At 41.0% G+C, this 15,264-nt stretch overlaps 1 protein-coding gene across 10 annotated transcripts in view; it reads right to left on the reverse strand.

Annotated features, from left to right (window-relative positions):
* RYR3 (ryanodine receptor 3) overlaps positions 1 to 15,264 on the reverse strand; it is a 481,902-nt gene that overhangs the window by 194,157 nt on the left and 272,481 nt on the right. For all 10 annotated transcript variants that reach the window (XM_088797123.1, XM_088797126.1, XM_088797122.1 and 7 more), the window contains 2 exons: positions 5,171 to 5,387; positions 1,369 to 1,473 (listed from right to left, as the gene is read on the reverse strand). In XM_088797123.1, the coding sequence (XP_088653249.1) occupies positions 1,369 to 1,473; positions 5,171 to 5,387 (322 nt within the window). The remainder of the gene's footprint in view (positions 1 to 1,368; positions 1,474 to 5,170; positions 5,388 to 15,264) is intronic.

Below are 15,264 nucleotides of genomic sequence, written 5' to 3' on the forward strand. Positions count from 1 at the left end.
ACTTTCCCAGAGAAGCAGTTTTACACGTGGTAGCTGCTCCTGCCTGCCTCAAATTCATGGAACCATAATGCTACTGAATGGTAGTATTTTCCAGAACATAAAGGACTACGGAATCTGGATCAATGCTGTCCACGAGAAATACTAAGTCCACCACACATGTAAACCACATTGGCCATTTCAGAGTTTCTAGTAGCCATATTAGGAAAGCAAAAAGAAAGAGGTGAAATGAATTTGAACAGTGTTATTTTATTTAACCTAACATAACAAAAATATTACCATTGTAGTGATTAATACAAGACACAATTTATTAGACATTTTATACTATTTTTTATAGTAAGTCTTCAAAATCTGGTATGCACATCTCAATTCAGACCAGTCACATTTCAAGTACTCAGTAACCACCTGTGGCTCATGGCTGCCATACTAGACAGCACAGATACAGACATTCATTTATTCATTCAACAAATATTTGCTGAGTATCTACTATGTGGTCGGCACTGAGCTAGACATTAGGAGTTCAGAGGTGAGCTGGAATAGCTTCGGCCTCAGGAAGTACACAGGCTAATGGGGGCAGGGAACAATAATAAATGAATCATAGAAATAAAGGTAAAATTGCAATTGTGCTTAGTTCTCTAAAGGAGAGGTTGGTGGTGTTATAAGAGCATACAACAGAGAGGTGGTCAGATTTAAGGAGAGTATTTCATGGTAGCTTTGTCAATACAGACATGTTAGAGTGCAGGAACCCTATAGTAACTAAGCTGGACCGTGCATAATTTGAGAGTGTCAGGGTTATAGGAGGCTTCAGGACTCACCTATCCTTCTGCCTTCGGATATGACCTTACACAAATCACAGAACAAAGTCAATTTACAGCCTCTCTGAAAACTGCTTTCTAGTGAAAGAGATTCCTTAACCTCCCCTGAGTGTCCATTAATCTTAGTGATACATCTGAAAAATCATGTTAAACAAATTCTGATTCAAAACAAGACATCAGCCTCTTTTCACGAGCCATGCAGTGAGGACAGCTGTTTCTGAAAGGAAAGGGGGCCATGAGGGTTTTAAAGCAGGGGCTGAGGAACGACCATCCTCAATATTCCCTGAACAAAGGAAACCAGTATATGGAAGTAAGAAGGGACTAAATTGATTCCTGGGTCTGTCTGTGCAGAGCTGGTCTTCTTGGCATGCCTGGCTGCACTAGAACAACAACCGAGCAAGCCTGCTGTGAATACAGTGGAAGCTGGACAGGTGGCAGTCAGAAGGAGTGACTTTTGGCTCATAAGGTTCCCCTTCTCATTCAAGTCTTTGCAGAACTGTTCCAGGGAACAAGGCAACCCAACCCTCCACCTCGGCCTGGCCACTGGAACACATACCTTGCCAAAAGTCCAGCCAAGCTCTATTTTATTCATTCCCCAAAGCTCGTGGATGTTTTCAGCCAGTCTGTCTCGGATCTTCTCTAGGTGAGATGGCAAAACAACCTAAAAGGAAAAGGAACAAGTGGGAAGTCAGAACCGCAAGAGCCAATTGTACTGCAATCTATCATAAAATCTATATGGATCAGGTGCCCCATTGAATTCACTACACATCACCCAGGAGGAGCTGCTTCCAGAGATTCTCTCCTCTCTTGACTTCCTCGCTGCCTGCCCTCTCTCAGTCTTCTTTGCAGATATGCATGTTGCATGTTCTTCACATGTGAATGCTTCCCTGGGTCTATCCCCCCTCTCTCCATGCTCTCTCCTTGGGAGATCTCACCCATCCATAGATGGTCACTCCAAAGTAAGTACATCTCCAGCTGTGGTCTCTCCTGAAGTTCAGACCCATGGTTCCAACTGCCTACAGGATTTTCCCACCAAAGTGAACTCAATGTGTTATTCAATGATGAATTCATTATCTTTCCTTTAAAGTCTTTCTCTCTTCCTATTTTTCTTTTCTTTTTTTTTGTTGAATGGCCCCATCATTGCTTCAAACCTGGAAGTCATCCTAGTGCCTTCCCTTTTGGCGTTACCCCCCACACCCCCCGTCTAATCAATCACAAAATCTATCATGTTACTTTCCTAAGCATCTTTCTGAAGGATCTCTGCCTCTACATCACTAACCTCATTTTCTCCTGGACTGTTGCAAGAGCCTCACAATCGGTCTCCCCAATGCCCCACCAATCTAGCCTCCACACTGTGGCCAGAGTGACAAATCTATAAAAACAAAACCACATTGGAACTCTCTCCTCCTGAGTGTCCCAAAGTGTTCCTTGATACTCCTAAGACACAGACTAGATGTACTACCCAAGCATACAACACCCTTCTTCAGATCTCTCATCACAAACGTATCCTTTCCAAGCTTCTTAAAAATCCTTCCAAAAAGTCAGAGTTCCACAGTTCTTTGTCCTTCCATATGTAACCTTTACCTTATTAATAGCTCCCACGACACACATAATATGTTCACATACATGCACCCCTCCATGCCACATAGCAAATGACAAAGACTCTCTTTGACCAGACTTTACTTAGGCGCTTCTGAGCCCTTTTTTGACTAGGCTCTGTCCTTGGCCTTGCCCTCAAGACCCCAGTTTTAGCCATAATCCTGCTAAATCAGTTTAGTGAGAATCCACCACCCTTGATATCTGATCACCTTCCATGTCTAATCAAATCTCCTCATACCCTACCTTCCCCCAGGTGACAGCAGATCCCTCTGGCCTGCCTCCGGCTAGAATCCTGTTAGGTCAGTTTAGCAAGAATCCATCCCAGCCCCTGATGTTCTCCCCTTGGTGATTTTCCATCACTGACCTCCACCCCCACGCCACCCCCCAATCTGCTCCTTGGTTAGAAATCCCCACTTGTTCTTGCATTTAGAATTGATCCCAGCTCTATACTGGAGTTCTCTTTCCCCTATTGCAATAGCTCCAAAGTAACATTTGTTTTTACTGCATTACTGGCTGTCCAGCTCTGTTTAAAAACAAACACCCTCAATAGTTAGCCTAAATTTAGCTTAGATGTCACCACCTCTAGGAAGTCTTCCTCAGTTATGTTCAGGGAGAATGTCTCTTTGTTTTCCTGGTACTTTGCTCATATCGCTCCACAGAGGTCACAAACTGGGAGCCCAAGTTAACTACTACAAGAGTAAAACAAATTACAACCGTATTTGGATTTCATTGGTTAACTAAGATAATCTGTTAAACTAAGTGCTCCTTAGTTGATCACAGTCTGAAATTAGATTTGCATGTCAGAGGAACCAGTGAAAGGAAACAATGTGGAAAGGGGCTGGCACAAATAACCCCAATTACAATTTCAGGGAGCTCAGCTGGTGACTAGTGGGACAGAGTAACACTTGCTTGATAACTGCCTCCTGGGTGTCTGGGGGCTGGGCTGCTCAGAGCTGGGCTCCTTTCTCTCCAGCACAGCCAGGGGCACGGGGGTGAGGGTATGGAGGGGAGGTTAAGCACTGAGCACTGTTAGCGTGTAAGCACAGAGCTCCAGTGAGCGATACCTAATGTACAAACTGGTGATATGCTCCAGGCAGCATGGAGTTGATTCTGTATGAGCATCTGATTTTTAAAACTCCTCCTTGGACAATAATTTCCCAGCATATTATAGATTCTAAAATATTACAAGGTCTCATTCAAGATAATACATTGTACTTTTCCAGTGAGAACTTCCCCAGTATTTGATTTTTCCAGCAACACTTCCCTAGCTCCAGCATCCACATCAGTTTAGCTTTGGGTCCAGACAGCTACATTCTTCTGGCTTGTGGATTTATCGCCACTCTTTGATTTCCAAATATTCAGTTCTGCATGTTTAGAAACTCTTGTCACTCTTTGCTCAAGCCTTCCTTTCGTCCCTCATCAAAACTTCCCTTCATCTTTGGAACTCTCTTAGAGGCCCCTTTCTCCCGGAAGCCTCTTCTGAGCGACATATACTTTTATGACGACTCAGTGGGGAGGGCAGCGCGAAGAAGCAGGAATCGCGCTTCTGCTCACGCTCTCTCCCTGCTTGGACCCTAGAAGCCGGTGTCCATGAAAAAGCTAATTGAATTCTTTGCCCCTCCGGCTTCTTAACTAGAGTACACAGGAAACAGATGACCGATTCCTAGGATGACCTCTGGCTCACAAACTCCTCCCCAGTTTCCTATCGAAATTCTCAGCTCCAACTACTTTCCAGGGGCTGTACTAGGCTCCATGAGGCAGGCAGAGAAATGCTGCAGTTTCTATTCCACGGGACTTCACCAGCATGAACTGCAGGAGGTAAGAAGTAAATTCATGAACATGCACACACAGTTCAATGTAACATAATATTCGCAAATACGAATATTGTGGCAAAATACATGCTCGAGACCACCTACAGGCTAAAGGACTCGTATTCCTATCAACTATGAACCCAAGTGCCTCAGAGACAAGGTCACTTTTCCTTTATTTCTCTAACATCTTGAATAACAATTTGAGTAGCACTAGTGTGTAGAAAATACTGAAAGCTGTTGTATGTCCCTCATCATAACCACGTGAACGTGTCTCTCCCAAAATGAGGACTCTGGAAAGGGGAAAAAAAATGTTCATTTATCAGCACTTTCAAAGTCCTCCTCACTGTCCCATTTCTTTCTGTTTTACTTCCAACTCCTTTCAGAAATGCTCCTTCCCCTCCAGTCCCACGGGACTAGTCATTATCACCTGTACCCAGTTCTTGTTTTTACTTCTCAGCTCTTATTGATCTCATTCCGGTTACTTCAACCCTGGCTGCCCATCCCCAGGTAGGCTTATTAAGGTCCTGATTGAATTCTCGCCTCTCTAACACAGACTTCTAGAAACATAATAGCCCAAAGGGCATTCCTAGCATTTACTTGTGCATACTTTTCACTCTGCATTTATGACACTTAGACTTTAAAAAGAACACATTTGCTCCTTGCCTCTTCAACTTGGTTATGAATTCCCAGAGAGTATTGAGATCTTGCTGCCTATGCTTCACAGAGCCTAGGACAATGCCTTGCATGTAGCAAGTACTCAACTTGTTCATTGGCTGAGAAATCCCTACAGAGCTCAATCTACACATATGGTGGAAACATGAAGAATAGCGATTGTTCGTATTACATGACAATTTTACAGAATGTATAGTAAGAATGGTACAAGGACAAAGCAGAAAGAAGGCTGTAGCCCTATTGCTTCAAGGCCTCCTGCTGGCAGCTTGAACCTACCTGACTGGTGTCTATGGGGCACGGGATGAAAGAGGCTTGGGAGAGGAACTGGGTGGTACCCAACAGATCTCTGATGCCTTCAGCATCGCGTTTATATTCTTTGACAGGCTCCAATCTCATCTTTTCTTTGGGAAGTAAGGCTTCATAGCAAGGGGCGTAGCCCGAGGGAGGCAGAAACTTGAATTCTCCATGACGTCCACCCATCAGGAAACGTATTCTGTGCCATTTGGAGAGACCAGGAAGAGAGAGGTTACAAAAATATCCTAGTCCACGTAGGTGAAAATTCAAGATTAGTTCTCACCACTCCAAAATCATTTTGTTGGGAAGTGACAATTTAGATTCAGCACAGCAAACATTCTAAAGTAGGCAACAAAGCAGTGGAGAGAGAATCGAGTATCAGTGTATGATCCTCAGTGGACTCACCTCAGCTAAGTTCTTACAAGCTAATTTGAATATTAATATCACTACATGTAAAAAAAAAAAAAGGTCCTTACTCTAGTAAGTAAATCATTCCTCTAGATATGATTACAAGAGTATTAAAAAGAATAACAGTGATGATGATAGCATTATTCTCTGAAAATATCACTGGAATTATAGCATGAGAACTTTAAGTCTTTTTATTTGAGGGAGATTACTCACACACCAATTAAAGAAAACATGATATAACGATGTGAGGGAAATTGGAACTTCTTATTTTAAGACGCAGGCAAAAGATTAAGTAACGCCAGAGTATTAACACACAAATGGTTTACAAGCCAAGAGACATGAATAGAAATGATACTCTCCAGAGGCTGCAGTTCCCCAAAGTAGCCATATGAGGGCGACCCTGAGGAAGCAGCAGCAGGTGGCCACCACCCTAAGGGGCCAAATGGGGGCAAAGTGTTTGCTCACTACCGGCTCAGTACCTTTCTCAGGGGTACTACTGACCTACTGGCCCCCACCCTGGCCCACTTCAGCAGTGCCCGCAGGGACCTCCCAAAGAAGGAAAGGACAGTTGGGGGCTCATAGTAATGGCCCGCACTAATTACCGATGCACTGAAGTCTTTCAATACTTGAATTTAGCATTCTGGCTGAATGTGAGCCCCATCTCTATAGGTTAGGTTAAGATTAGGGTTAGACCCCCAAGCTCCCCCTGCAAGAAGGACAGAGCGCAAGTGAACTATTTCAAAGTGATACTTCATGTGCTCCTACGTCTGTAACTAGAAATATCGCTTTTGCAAAATCAACTGCAACCACATTAAACTGATGAGGAAATATGACTGAAGTTTTACGTAATTAAAACATGCTAAGATATGCAGCCCAGCAGGGTCAACAATTTCACACAGAAAAAAAATCAGTACATACTTGTACACACAGTACCTGCACACAACTTTGAACAACTATTTACTGAGCCCATATGACTTGCGATGGCCTCTGCTCTAAGGATTCAGCAATGAACAAAGCATACAGCAGGCATCCAAGTAGACAAATAGGCCTAATTACTGATTGGGAGGCATTTGATGAGGGACTAAAGAGGGAGATGTAAAATAACTCAGGGAAGGGGGTCGCTCCTGTATTGGAGACAAGGAAGGCCTCTCTGAGGAGGAGAGGTGTGAGTTAACCCTGTGAGGGAGAAGGTGAAGCCAATGAGTTCAAAATCTGGAGGAGGAGCATTCTAGGCAGAAGAACGACACATGCAAAGGCCCTGAGGTAGGGAAGAGTTTGGGTGGAGGGTGGTGTGATGAGAACACGAGAACCGAGGGGCAGGAGATGAGGCTGGACCCTTCCAGGGCTAGGTCAGGCAGGGTCTGTGAGCCATGGCAAGGAGTTGGGATTTTCTTCCAGGTGGAAAGCTTCTGAGAGATTTTAAGGAGAAGAAATGTCATATTCTTCACGTTGTTCTATGTAGACAGGCCTGACAACTAATGAGGAAGCACTTGGAGGCACCTGACACCCATCTGGTCACAGTGAGAGATGAGGGTGGGTTGGATCAAGGTGATGATGGCTAAGGTGGGAAACAGCAGCCAGATCCCACTTGTGTTTTGGAATTAGTAATGTTAGGAATTGCTGATAGAGTGAGCATGTGTGTGGAGGGCGATGAGGTATGTGGAGGAAGGATTATGATCTAGCAAAGTTCTCACAGCAACACTCTCCACCAAACCTCACTTCCTTTAACTGAAATACCATGTTTCCCCGAAAATAAGACCTAACCGGAAAATAAGCCCTAGCACCCCCTGAACGTAAGCCCTAATGCATTTTTTGGAGCAAAAATTAATGTAAGACCCGGTTTTATTTTCGGGGAAACATAGTATTTTGGTAGGGTAGCTTTGCAAGAGAGTCTCAGTGTTGGCTGAGTAATTATGATTGTGGAAATGCCTAATTATGAAAATAGAAAATAAAAATCTTCTCAACTGAGAGCTATTAAGGTTTTTTTTCCCCCTCCCAATACAACTTCTTTATCCAAAGAGCATTTTATAAAATGCTGTTTTGAAATTAATTATAGAAATCATATGAAACCTCCCACTTTCCCGTTTTAAAGAACTAAACAACAATGATATACAATTAGAACCACAATAATCTCTTGTGAATGTTCCTGCATAAAATGCTCTGTAATAGGGCATAATCTATGTATATTGAAATATGGACAATGACATTACAACAAAATTGAATCATTGGCCTGCAATGTTACTAATTTCGTGAAACTTCAGGAAATAATGACTAAGCCTTGAAATTATTTGCTGAGAATTTCCCCATTCAACTGCAATATAACAGATTGTGTTACTGACATGTTGAAACTATGGGATAAAACTGGATCTTTTTGAGCAAAGAATGTGCGTGGGACGTTTTTTCCCCCTTCCTCTTCTGGTTGAACATCCTTCCTGGGAGAAGCTGAACTCAGAGCTTGTACAGCAAATGTAGTCTTTGTTCCTCACTAGTGTATGGCTTCCAAGAACAAGCCTACGAGGACTTCTAGACTTCATTATTCATGAGCTTTCCTGCCAGTTCTGTTTAGTTTCAAAATTTCTCTTACGTTTCAAAATCTGCTGTCATCTCTGGACAGATAACGAATCAAGAAAGGTAGAGTTCCATGTAGCACTTAAGGAGAACGACGCTTTCTGTTTTTATATTCAGTTATTAAAAGGAGAATGATAGTTTGGTTATAAATCTTAATCTTATCTCCTCTAATGGCCACACACACTGTAAAACAATGATGTAACATAGCCAGTAATCCATGCTGACTGCTGACTGAGGCATCATCGTCAAAGGCCTTATGCTGTGCTTCAGTGGGCAGAAGGAACAGTGCTGGGTTGCTTCCAAAGCTCTGCCAGACAGGAGCCCTGCTTCCCAGCAGCTGATGCCACGCACACCCACTGCCCTTGGCTCCTCCCCTCACTGCCCACGAGCAGCTGCCCAGAGACTGTGGTAAGGGCTCCAACAAACCACCACCAGCATTGGAGGTCCTGCTCGTAGTCCATTCTGGGAGAGCCAAACCGACCAGGTCAAAGGAGAGAACTAGGGAGAAAATATAAGTTTGCAGGGAACATCAAAAGAAAGAAATAAAAAATCTGAAATCCACTTTAGTTGAGGATATTAAAATGGGCTCCCCTCTGTCTTGGAGTTTTGAGCAGAATTCCCAAAGGTGGATAATTCAGTGAAGGCCAATATTTTCACACTGAAGTGAGGTGCTGGGTCAACTATGGAGGAGCTACCAAAAACTGTGAAAGCAGTTCTGTCAGCTTTAGCCCACCACACACCTCCACGAGGATAAGGAAGGTCAAGACATCATGTGGAGAGAACTGGCAGGGAGACAGGGAGTGGGAAGGTTCTCCTACCTGAAGTCAAAGAATGCAAGCTTCAAGGAACTATTCAGAGCAGAGATGAGAAACCCATAGGCCGAGGGAGGTGAAAGGCCTATGCAGGGAGAGGGGGAATGCAGAGGGAGGTGTGTGGTCAGCTAGGGGAGCAACCAGCACAGGTGGTCACGCTGGTGTCCAAGGAACTGCAGTCAGAGACTCCTAGTCTCTCCAAAAACAAACAAACAAAGAAACAAACAAACAAACACAAACAAACAAACAAAAAACTACAGAAGAGCCCCAGAAGAGAAAGAGGCAACCATTACACAAAGAGGCAGCAATTATGCAACTCCTACACAAAGATCTAATGCCACAAGACAGCTTCGCCAACTCCATAGAATGGGCCTTTCCAACAGTTGTCTCACCCCCTGGACTCCACTCTCGAGGCATCTGAGACAGGAGCTGGCTAACTGGGGCGAAGCTCCGCCAACAGGGACAAGAAACCAGCCTCAAAGCTGTAGGCTGAAGTGGGGCAAGGCTCAAACATCAACTGGATACAAATCTGGAGTTTTTATATTCAAATAGATGGAACTTTTAAATTACTGACAAGATTGCTCTTGTTCTTATTCTTAACAGGAGTAAGAACGGCTACGGAACCTGCCCAAGAATTTACCCAGAAGTCCAGAGCATGCATTTGAAGGAGTAGAAGGAGAAACCACAAAGTTACACCTACCTAGTCTGCTCCTTTCAACAAATCCGTTATCTAGTACAGTACTAGCCTTTTAAATCTTTTGCCTCATTCATAAATGGGAAATTTCCAAATAGAATATAATGCTCTCTCCTCTAGCTGTATTCTGCCCTGCTCCTCGGGTTCCACTGAATCTCCCAGCACCATAAAAAAAAGGTTCAATTTAAACAAAAAATTAAGAATTGAGTTCCTTAACATTAGTTCGTTATCCTCAGATTTTGCTCTATATTGATGGAGTTTAAAAATCAATTTCATTATTCAATTTAATCTCTTTCACTAAAGCACTTGTAATCATCTTCTGGGGTTCTTCCTATAACTCAGACATTCCACCAGCTCTCAAAGAAGGTATTTTTTTTTTGCTTCTTAAAACGATTACAGTGAGCAGCTGTGTCTTTAGATACCCCCACTTCAGAGTGAGCAACAACTTCAGGAATAGTCACCTGGGAGTAGTGAAGTTTTGGGATGTGCAGAGGAAATTTCTATTTACTTGACTAATATTTTGAAAACAGAGCAAATTGTACTGAAACATCCTCGCTAGCACTTTCAGTTTCATCTTTTGAAATATATGCATTTTTGCTTGCCCGTTTGCCGAAGAGATGAGAATACCTAGCGCAAATTCCTAGATTTGAAAGACTGACCCATGAATAAAAAAAGTACAGTAAAATCAAAGCTTTACTATGCTCAGAAAGGATGACTAGGTTCCTTTATTCAAACCTTATTAGCAAACATGTGAAGTCACTTTAGTCTTAGTTACTAGATGTCTCATTACTCTTATCTGCTATTGAGTTACCCACCTCCCCACCAGAGAGTTGGGATGGTGTCCCAAAGAACAAAAAGATACAGGCTGTGGTTAAGAAGACAAAGAATTAGCAAGCTTTTGCTGACCTGAATGTAACTTATAAGTCATGATTCATAATTGCGTCTTTAGCCCATATTGCTAAGATGGGAGAAGAATCTGAGTTATGTACGATCCCACATTCGTATTCTTTCTGGCCAGTGTTTGATGAAAGCTCAGGGCAATCCAGTCAGTGCTCATCATGTTCTTCACAGAAGTAGATTTATCTCAGCAATAATTTCCACAGCATCGACCACAGCAAGCTGGAAATAGCAAAGCTGTTGGTTCCCTGAATTTTAGCCAAGCCTGGTGGATACTAACAGAAAACAAACACCAACCGCAAACACCAACGATCCTTGGATATTGTTGTTTTTATAAATTAGAACGGGCTGGTAAAAGAGATATGTAAGATGAGAAAATAACCTATGGGGAAGTTCAACTATAGCTATAACATATATTCTACTACAGTGACTAATTCATCAATTTTCTGCAAACCAAAATGTAGCACCCAAATTTCACTAAATATTGCAGCTTCTGTGTAATGTTCTCCATGTGGTCCATGCCATAATGCCATTTTGCAGGGTGAGACCACCTTTCACAAAGAACTTCCTGGCTCCTGAGTAACTCAACCTTTTGGGTGGCCTCCAAGGTACATATGCCTCATCCAAAATTCTGTCGCAAAAGGGATAGGGCTGTTACATCAAAGCCCTGCTACATTAATCATACCGGTCATAAATCACAGTGAGAAGGAAACTGAGAAAGCATATTCATAATAGTTAGAAGAGAGTACATATTGATTTGTGGATTTTGTTAGTAATTACTCATGCTGCCTTTGACTTCACTGCGGGTAAATCTAATTGGAAAAGATTTCTGCTCTTTGATGACTGCTGGCAGGCATATCCTAATCAGGTGTTATTAACAACATAGTTTGTAATTATAAAATAACTGTGGGGTTGCAACGTCAAGACTACAACCTCAGTAAGTAGGAGGAAATGGGGCTGTAAAAGAGAAATCTAATTCAGAGGTCATACAGAAGTTAAAAATGAGAACATTTCTAAATGCTCCTATGACAGAGGAATCTTTCTCTCGATGGGCATAACCTTGTACCTTGCTGGGAAGGACATTATAGACCAGGCAAAGATTCTACTATATTGGGTTTAAACAATAATTTCTTTTCAATTTTATTATTACACACTTTTATTTTCAATAAGATACTTTAATTAACTTGGAATTAGGTTTCTCGTTTCCCTTTCTAGTTTTTTTGCACAACTGAACTAAAGTAGTAGACAGAGGAACTGCTAGGTTTTGGCACCAAATCATATTTGACCAGTTGATGTAAGAGTAAGTATTGGTTTATCAATCCCATTTACTCCTAAGGGAAAAGAAACAAACTGGTTACTCTCCAACATGGAACCAGCACTGACTGACCAATGACATCCTGTGACAGACCGGACGTACTTTAATCAAGTCTTATTTCTCAAGTATGCAGGCCAACTGCAATTCCATCTCTCCTCAGATCATATCCTGTTCTGAGAACCAAAGACAGGGACATCTCAGAGGTGATATTTTCCTGACAGAGAGGAGGCTTGAGAGACATCAAGCTTCCGGCACCAAGCTCTCAGGTTTGCTGGTTCAGTTGCGCTAAGCAAGAATCTCTCACATCTATGGTGTTAACTTTTTGAGTTAACACATGTGGACAGTTCAGTTTCTTAAATTCTCTCAGCAGTTGTGCCTTAGAAATGGGTTAGACATCTCATTTTTATTATCTTGGAACTTTGCTTCTCTTTCTCCCATGCACTGAGAAGGCTGCATGATCTGTTGACCTAGAGACAAGATGCTAGAAACATCCTCCACATGTGGATGCATTTCAGTCACCTATTTCTTCATTTGCTACCTGCAGTTCTTTCCAAGAGAAGATTTGAGAAAAATCCCCACCCAAACCACCAAGACAACAAAACAAAACAAAAAACCCCACACACTCAAAAGTCCTACCTCACAGCTCTGAGGAAGATTGGATGGATGAGTTAATGATTAAAAATCATTATGCAACTTGCAAGATTGGATGTACTATTCTCTAAACACATAATACTCAGAAAAGCCCATTAGGAAGCAGACTGGAAAAGACCTCTCTTCAGAGATTTGACTTCTAGCTAAGTACTTTTCTCAGATGAGAAGTAAAATCCAGTGAGCAGGATGTGGTCAAAACAAACAAGGAAGGGAAAGGCACTGATTCTGGGTGGCAAAGGCCATTAACTATCCAGGCAAATGTGGTCCTGGGAACTGGCTGCTCAGAGTGAGCAGTTTCTCCAGAAGAAAGGCCTTAAGTCATCAGGTGGATGACCCAAATGCTGTTACATTGTGTTTCGATTTTTATTCATTGTCTTTATTCCCAGGGAATGGAGTGGGGAAGATGTAGAACTGGGCTTACTCTGGTTTCCCACCCTGATTGCCAGAGAGACGGTCTTTGTTTCAATCAGTTTTCTCTGTGCTTATAACACCTCTGTCTTTCTATAATTCTTGTTTTCTACATACTCCTTGTGGATATCAACGAGGAATATGTTACACCACACTTAAAAAGGGAGAATTGGGATGAAATTCTCATGGAAATATCCTCTTAACAGAGAAACACAGGTAAAGAACTGCCAACTCTTTAGAATATAGTCCATGGGGGCTGATGTAAAATTCTCTGGCATGAATTTGTGATGAGTAGATTTGCAACCCTAGTAAAGTTTTACAGTGGTGGTTCTCCATTTCTTACAAGACTCTCCAACAACGATGTTTAATTTCAATATGCTATATCCACCTATGTGAGTATGCTTATAAATATGCATGTGTGGATTTGTGTATATGGATGTGTATGCTGTGTCACGATGCACGTTTGCAAACATCAATTACTGTGTGCTATGTATGTTTGCATATCTGTGTCAAATTCTAAAGGTCGAATATCATTTACAAAGGATGATTCTTTGTTCCTAAATAGTTTATTTAAACAGAACTTTTATCCTCTATTAGAAAATATGGGACATGTCTTGGTTTATCCATCTACTGAGGTACTGAGGCCTATTGCAGTGGTGTCACTCTGGAAATCTCTTGGATGTTTGGAGCTCCGAGGTCATTTCTTTGTGGTCCCAGCTCTAAGCCCTGCTCTCCACAACTCTCCTCCTTTTCAGGCTCTGTCCAATGGTTTCCATGGAAACCAGAGAGATCCTAACTGTGTTGAATGTCGTTTCCCACTCCATTGACTGTGATCTCTTTAATGGGCAGAGATTAAGAATGGCTAAGAAAGTTTTGGAAAAGGCGAGTTATAATAAGGTCTTGCCTTGTAGATGTTAAAATGTACTGTCAGATTAAAATAGTTAATATAGTTAATACAGCATCCAACTGATATAAGGAAAGACGACAGAGCAGTAAATGCAAGAAAAACAGCATGCAGAGTAGAAGCCCAATTTAAGGTAAAAATATTGAGATGCATAAATAAAAAGGCAATATGATTATCTCTGGGTGGTACGATTATAAGTTCTTGTTATTTTCTTTGACTTGCATTACTTTGGTAAAAGGGAAAAAAATAGAAAAAACCTAAGTACAAAAAGGTAAATCACAAACAGAAATACATTTAAAACCAATAATAGTTCAAACCTTAATATATTAAAACAAATTGACCCAAAAAATTAATACCAGAAAGGAAGAAAACACAAAATTTACAAAAAATATTGGGTTAAAATAATATGTAAAAACAGTAAGCCTAAAAAAATGCTTAACTACATCTGTAGTCAAATAGAAAATTAAAACTTTAAGATGTAATTTCCTCAAATTAGCACAGATGAAAAATAACTAATAATAGTAAAAGTTCATGAGTACCCAATCAGTTGTGTATTCCCATTCACAATGAGAGTGGAAGCCAAAATCCTTTATCTGAAATTTTTGGAGTTGTGTTTCAGACATCAGAATTCTTTAGATTTTAAAAAAGAAAGAAGGTACATATAATATATATTAAATAGACACTCCAGTCAGGGGTTGTATTCCATAATCAAACTCATTAATATTTCTACAGTTAAACACGTAAATATTCACAAGAAGTGGAATAAGTAAAAGACTAAAAATAGCCTCATTTCTGTTCATGGCAGTTTTAACACAAAATGAGTTTAGGTCAGATTTTGTGATGAAATAAATTATGCAAGAATTTATATTTCTCAGAGCTTTTGAGGTTTCAGAATTATCAATAATGAGTTCTGAACTGTTCATACAATCTTACTGAAAATCTATTCGGCCGTGTAATTTTAAACTTAAACTTTAAAAAGTTCGTATCTTTCGACCTACTTTTATGAGGAACTAAACAGCAATGCAGACAAAAAGTTATGCTGAAGGATAACTTTTTCATAGTAATTTATAACAAAATGGAATCAGCATGCCAGTCTAACAACAAAGTAATGGCTATATTATGGGAAGGCCAAATAAAAGGATACGATATGGCCATTTGAATCATTTGGAGGAGGATACTTAATGACTCAGGAAAAGACTTACTACCTGTTCCTGAATGAAAAATAATTGAGACATAAAACTTCTTATTTAGTGTGATATCAATTAAAAAAGAAATATATATATTTGTAGAATAAAAGACTTGAAGAAAATACACCAAAATACCAATAGAGATTATAACTAAATGTTGGGATCATGGGTGATATTTATTGTCTTATTGATAACTGTATCTTTCAAATTTTTTATAATGAGCATGTAATAC

Source organism: Rhinolophus sinicus, chromosome 3, assembly GCF_057876585.1.
Source record: "Rhinolophus sinicus isolate RSI-liver-muscle chromosome 3, RSI-T2T, whole genome shotgun sequence".
In the NCBI taxonomy this organism is placed as follows: Eukaryota; Metazoa; Chordata; class Mammalia; order Chiroptera; family Rhinolophidae; genus Rhinolophus; species Rhinolophus sinicus.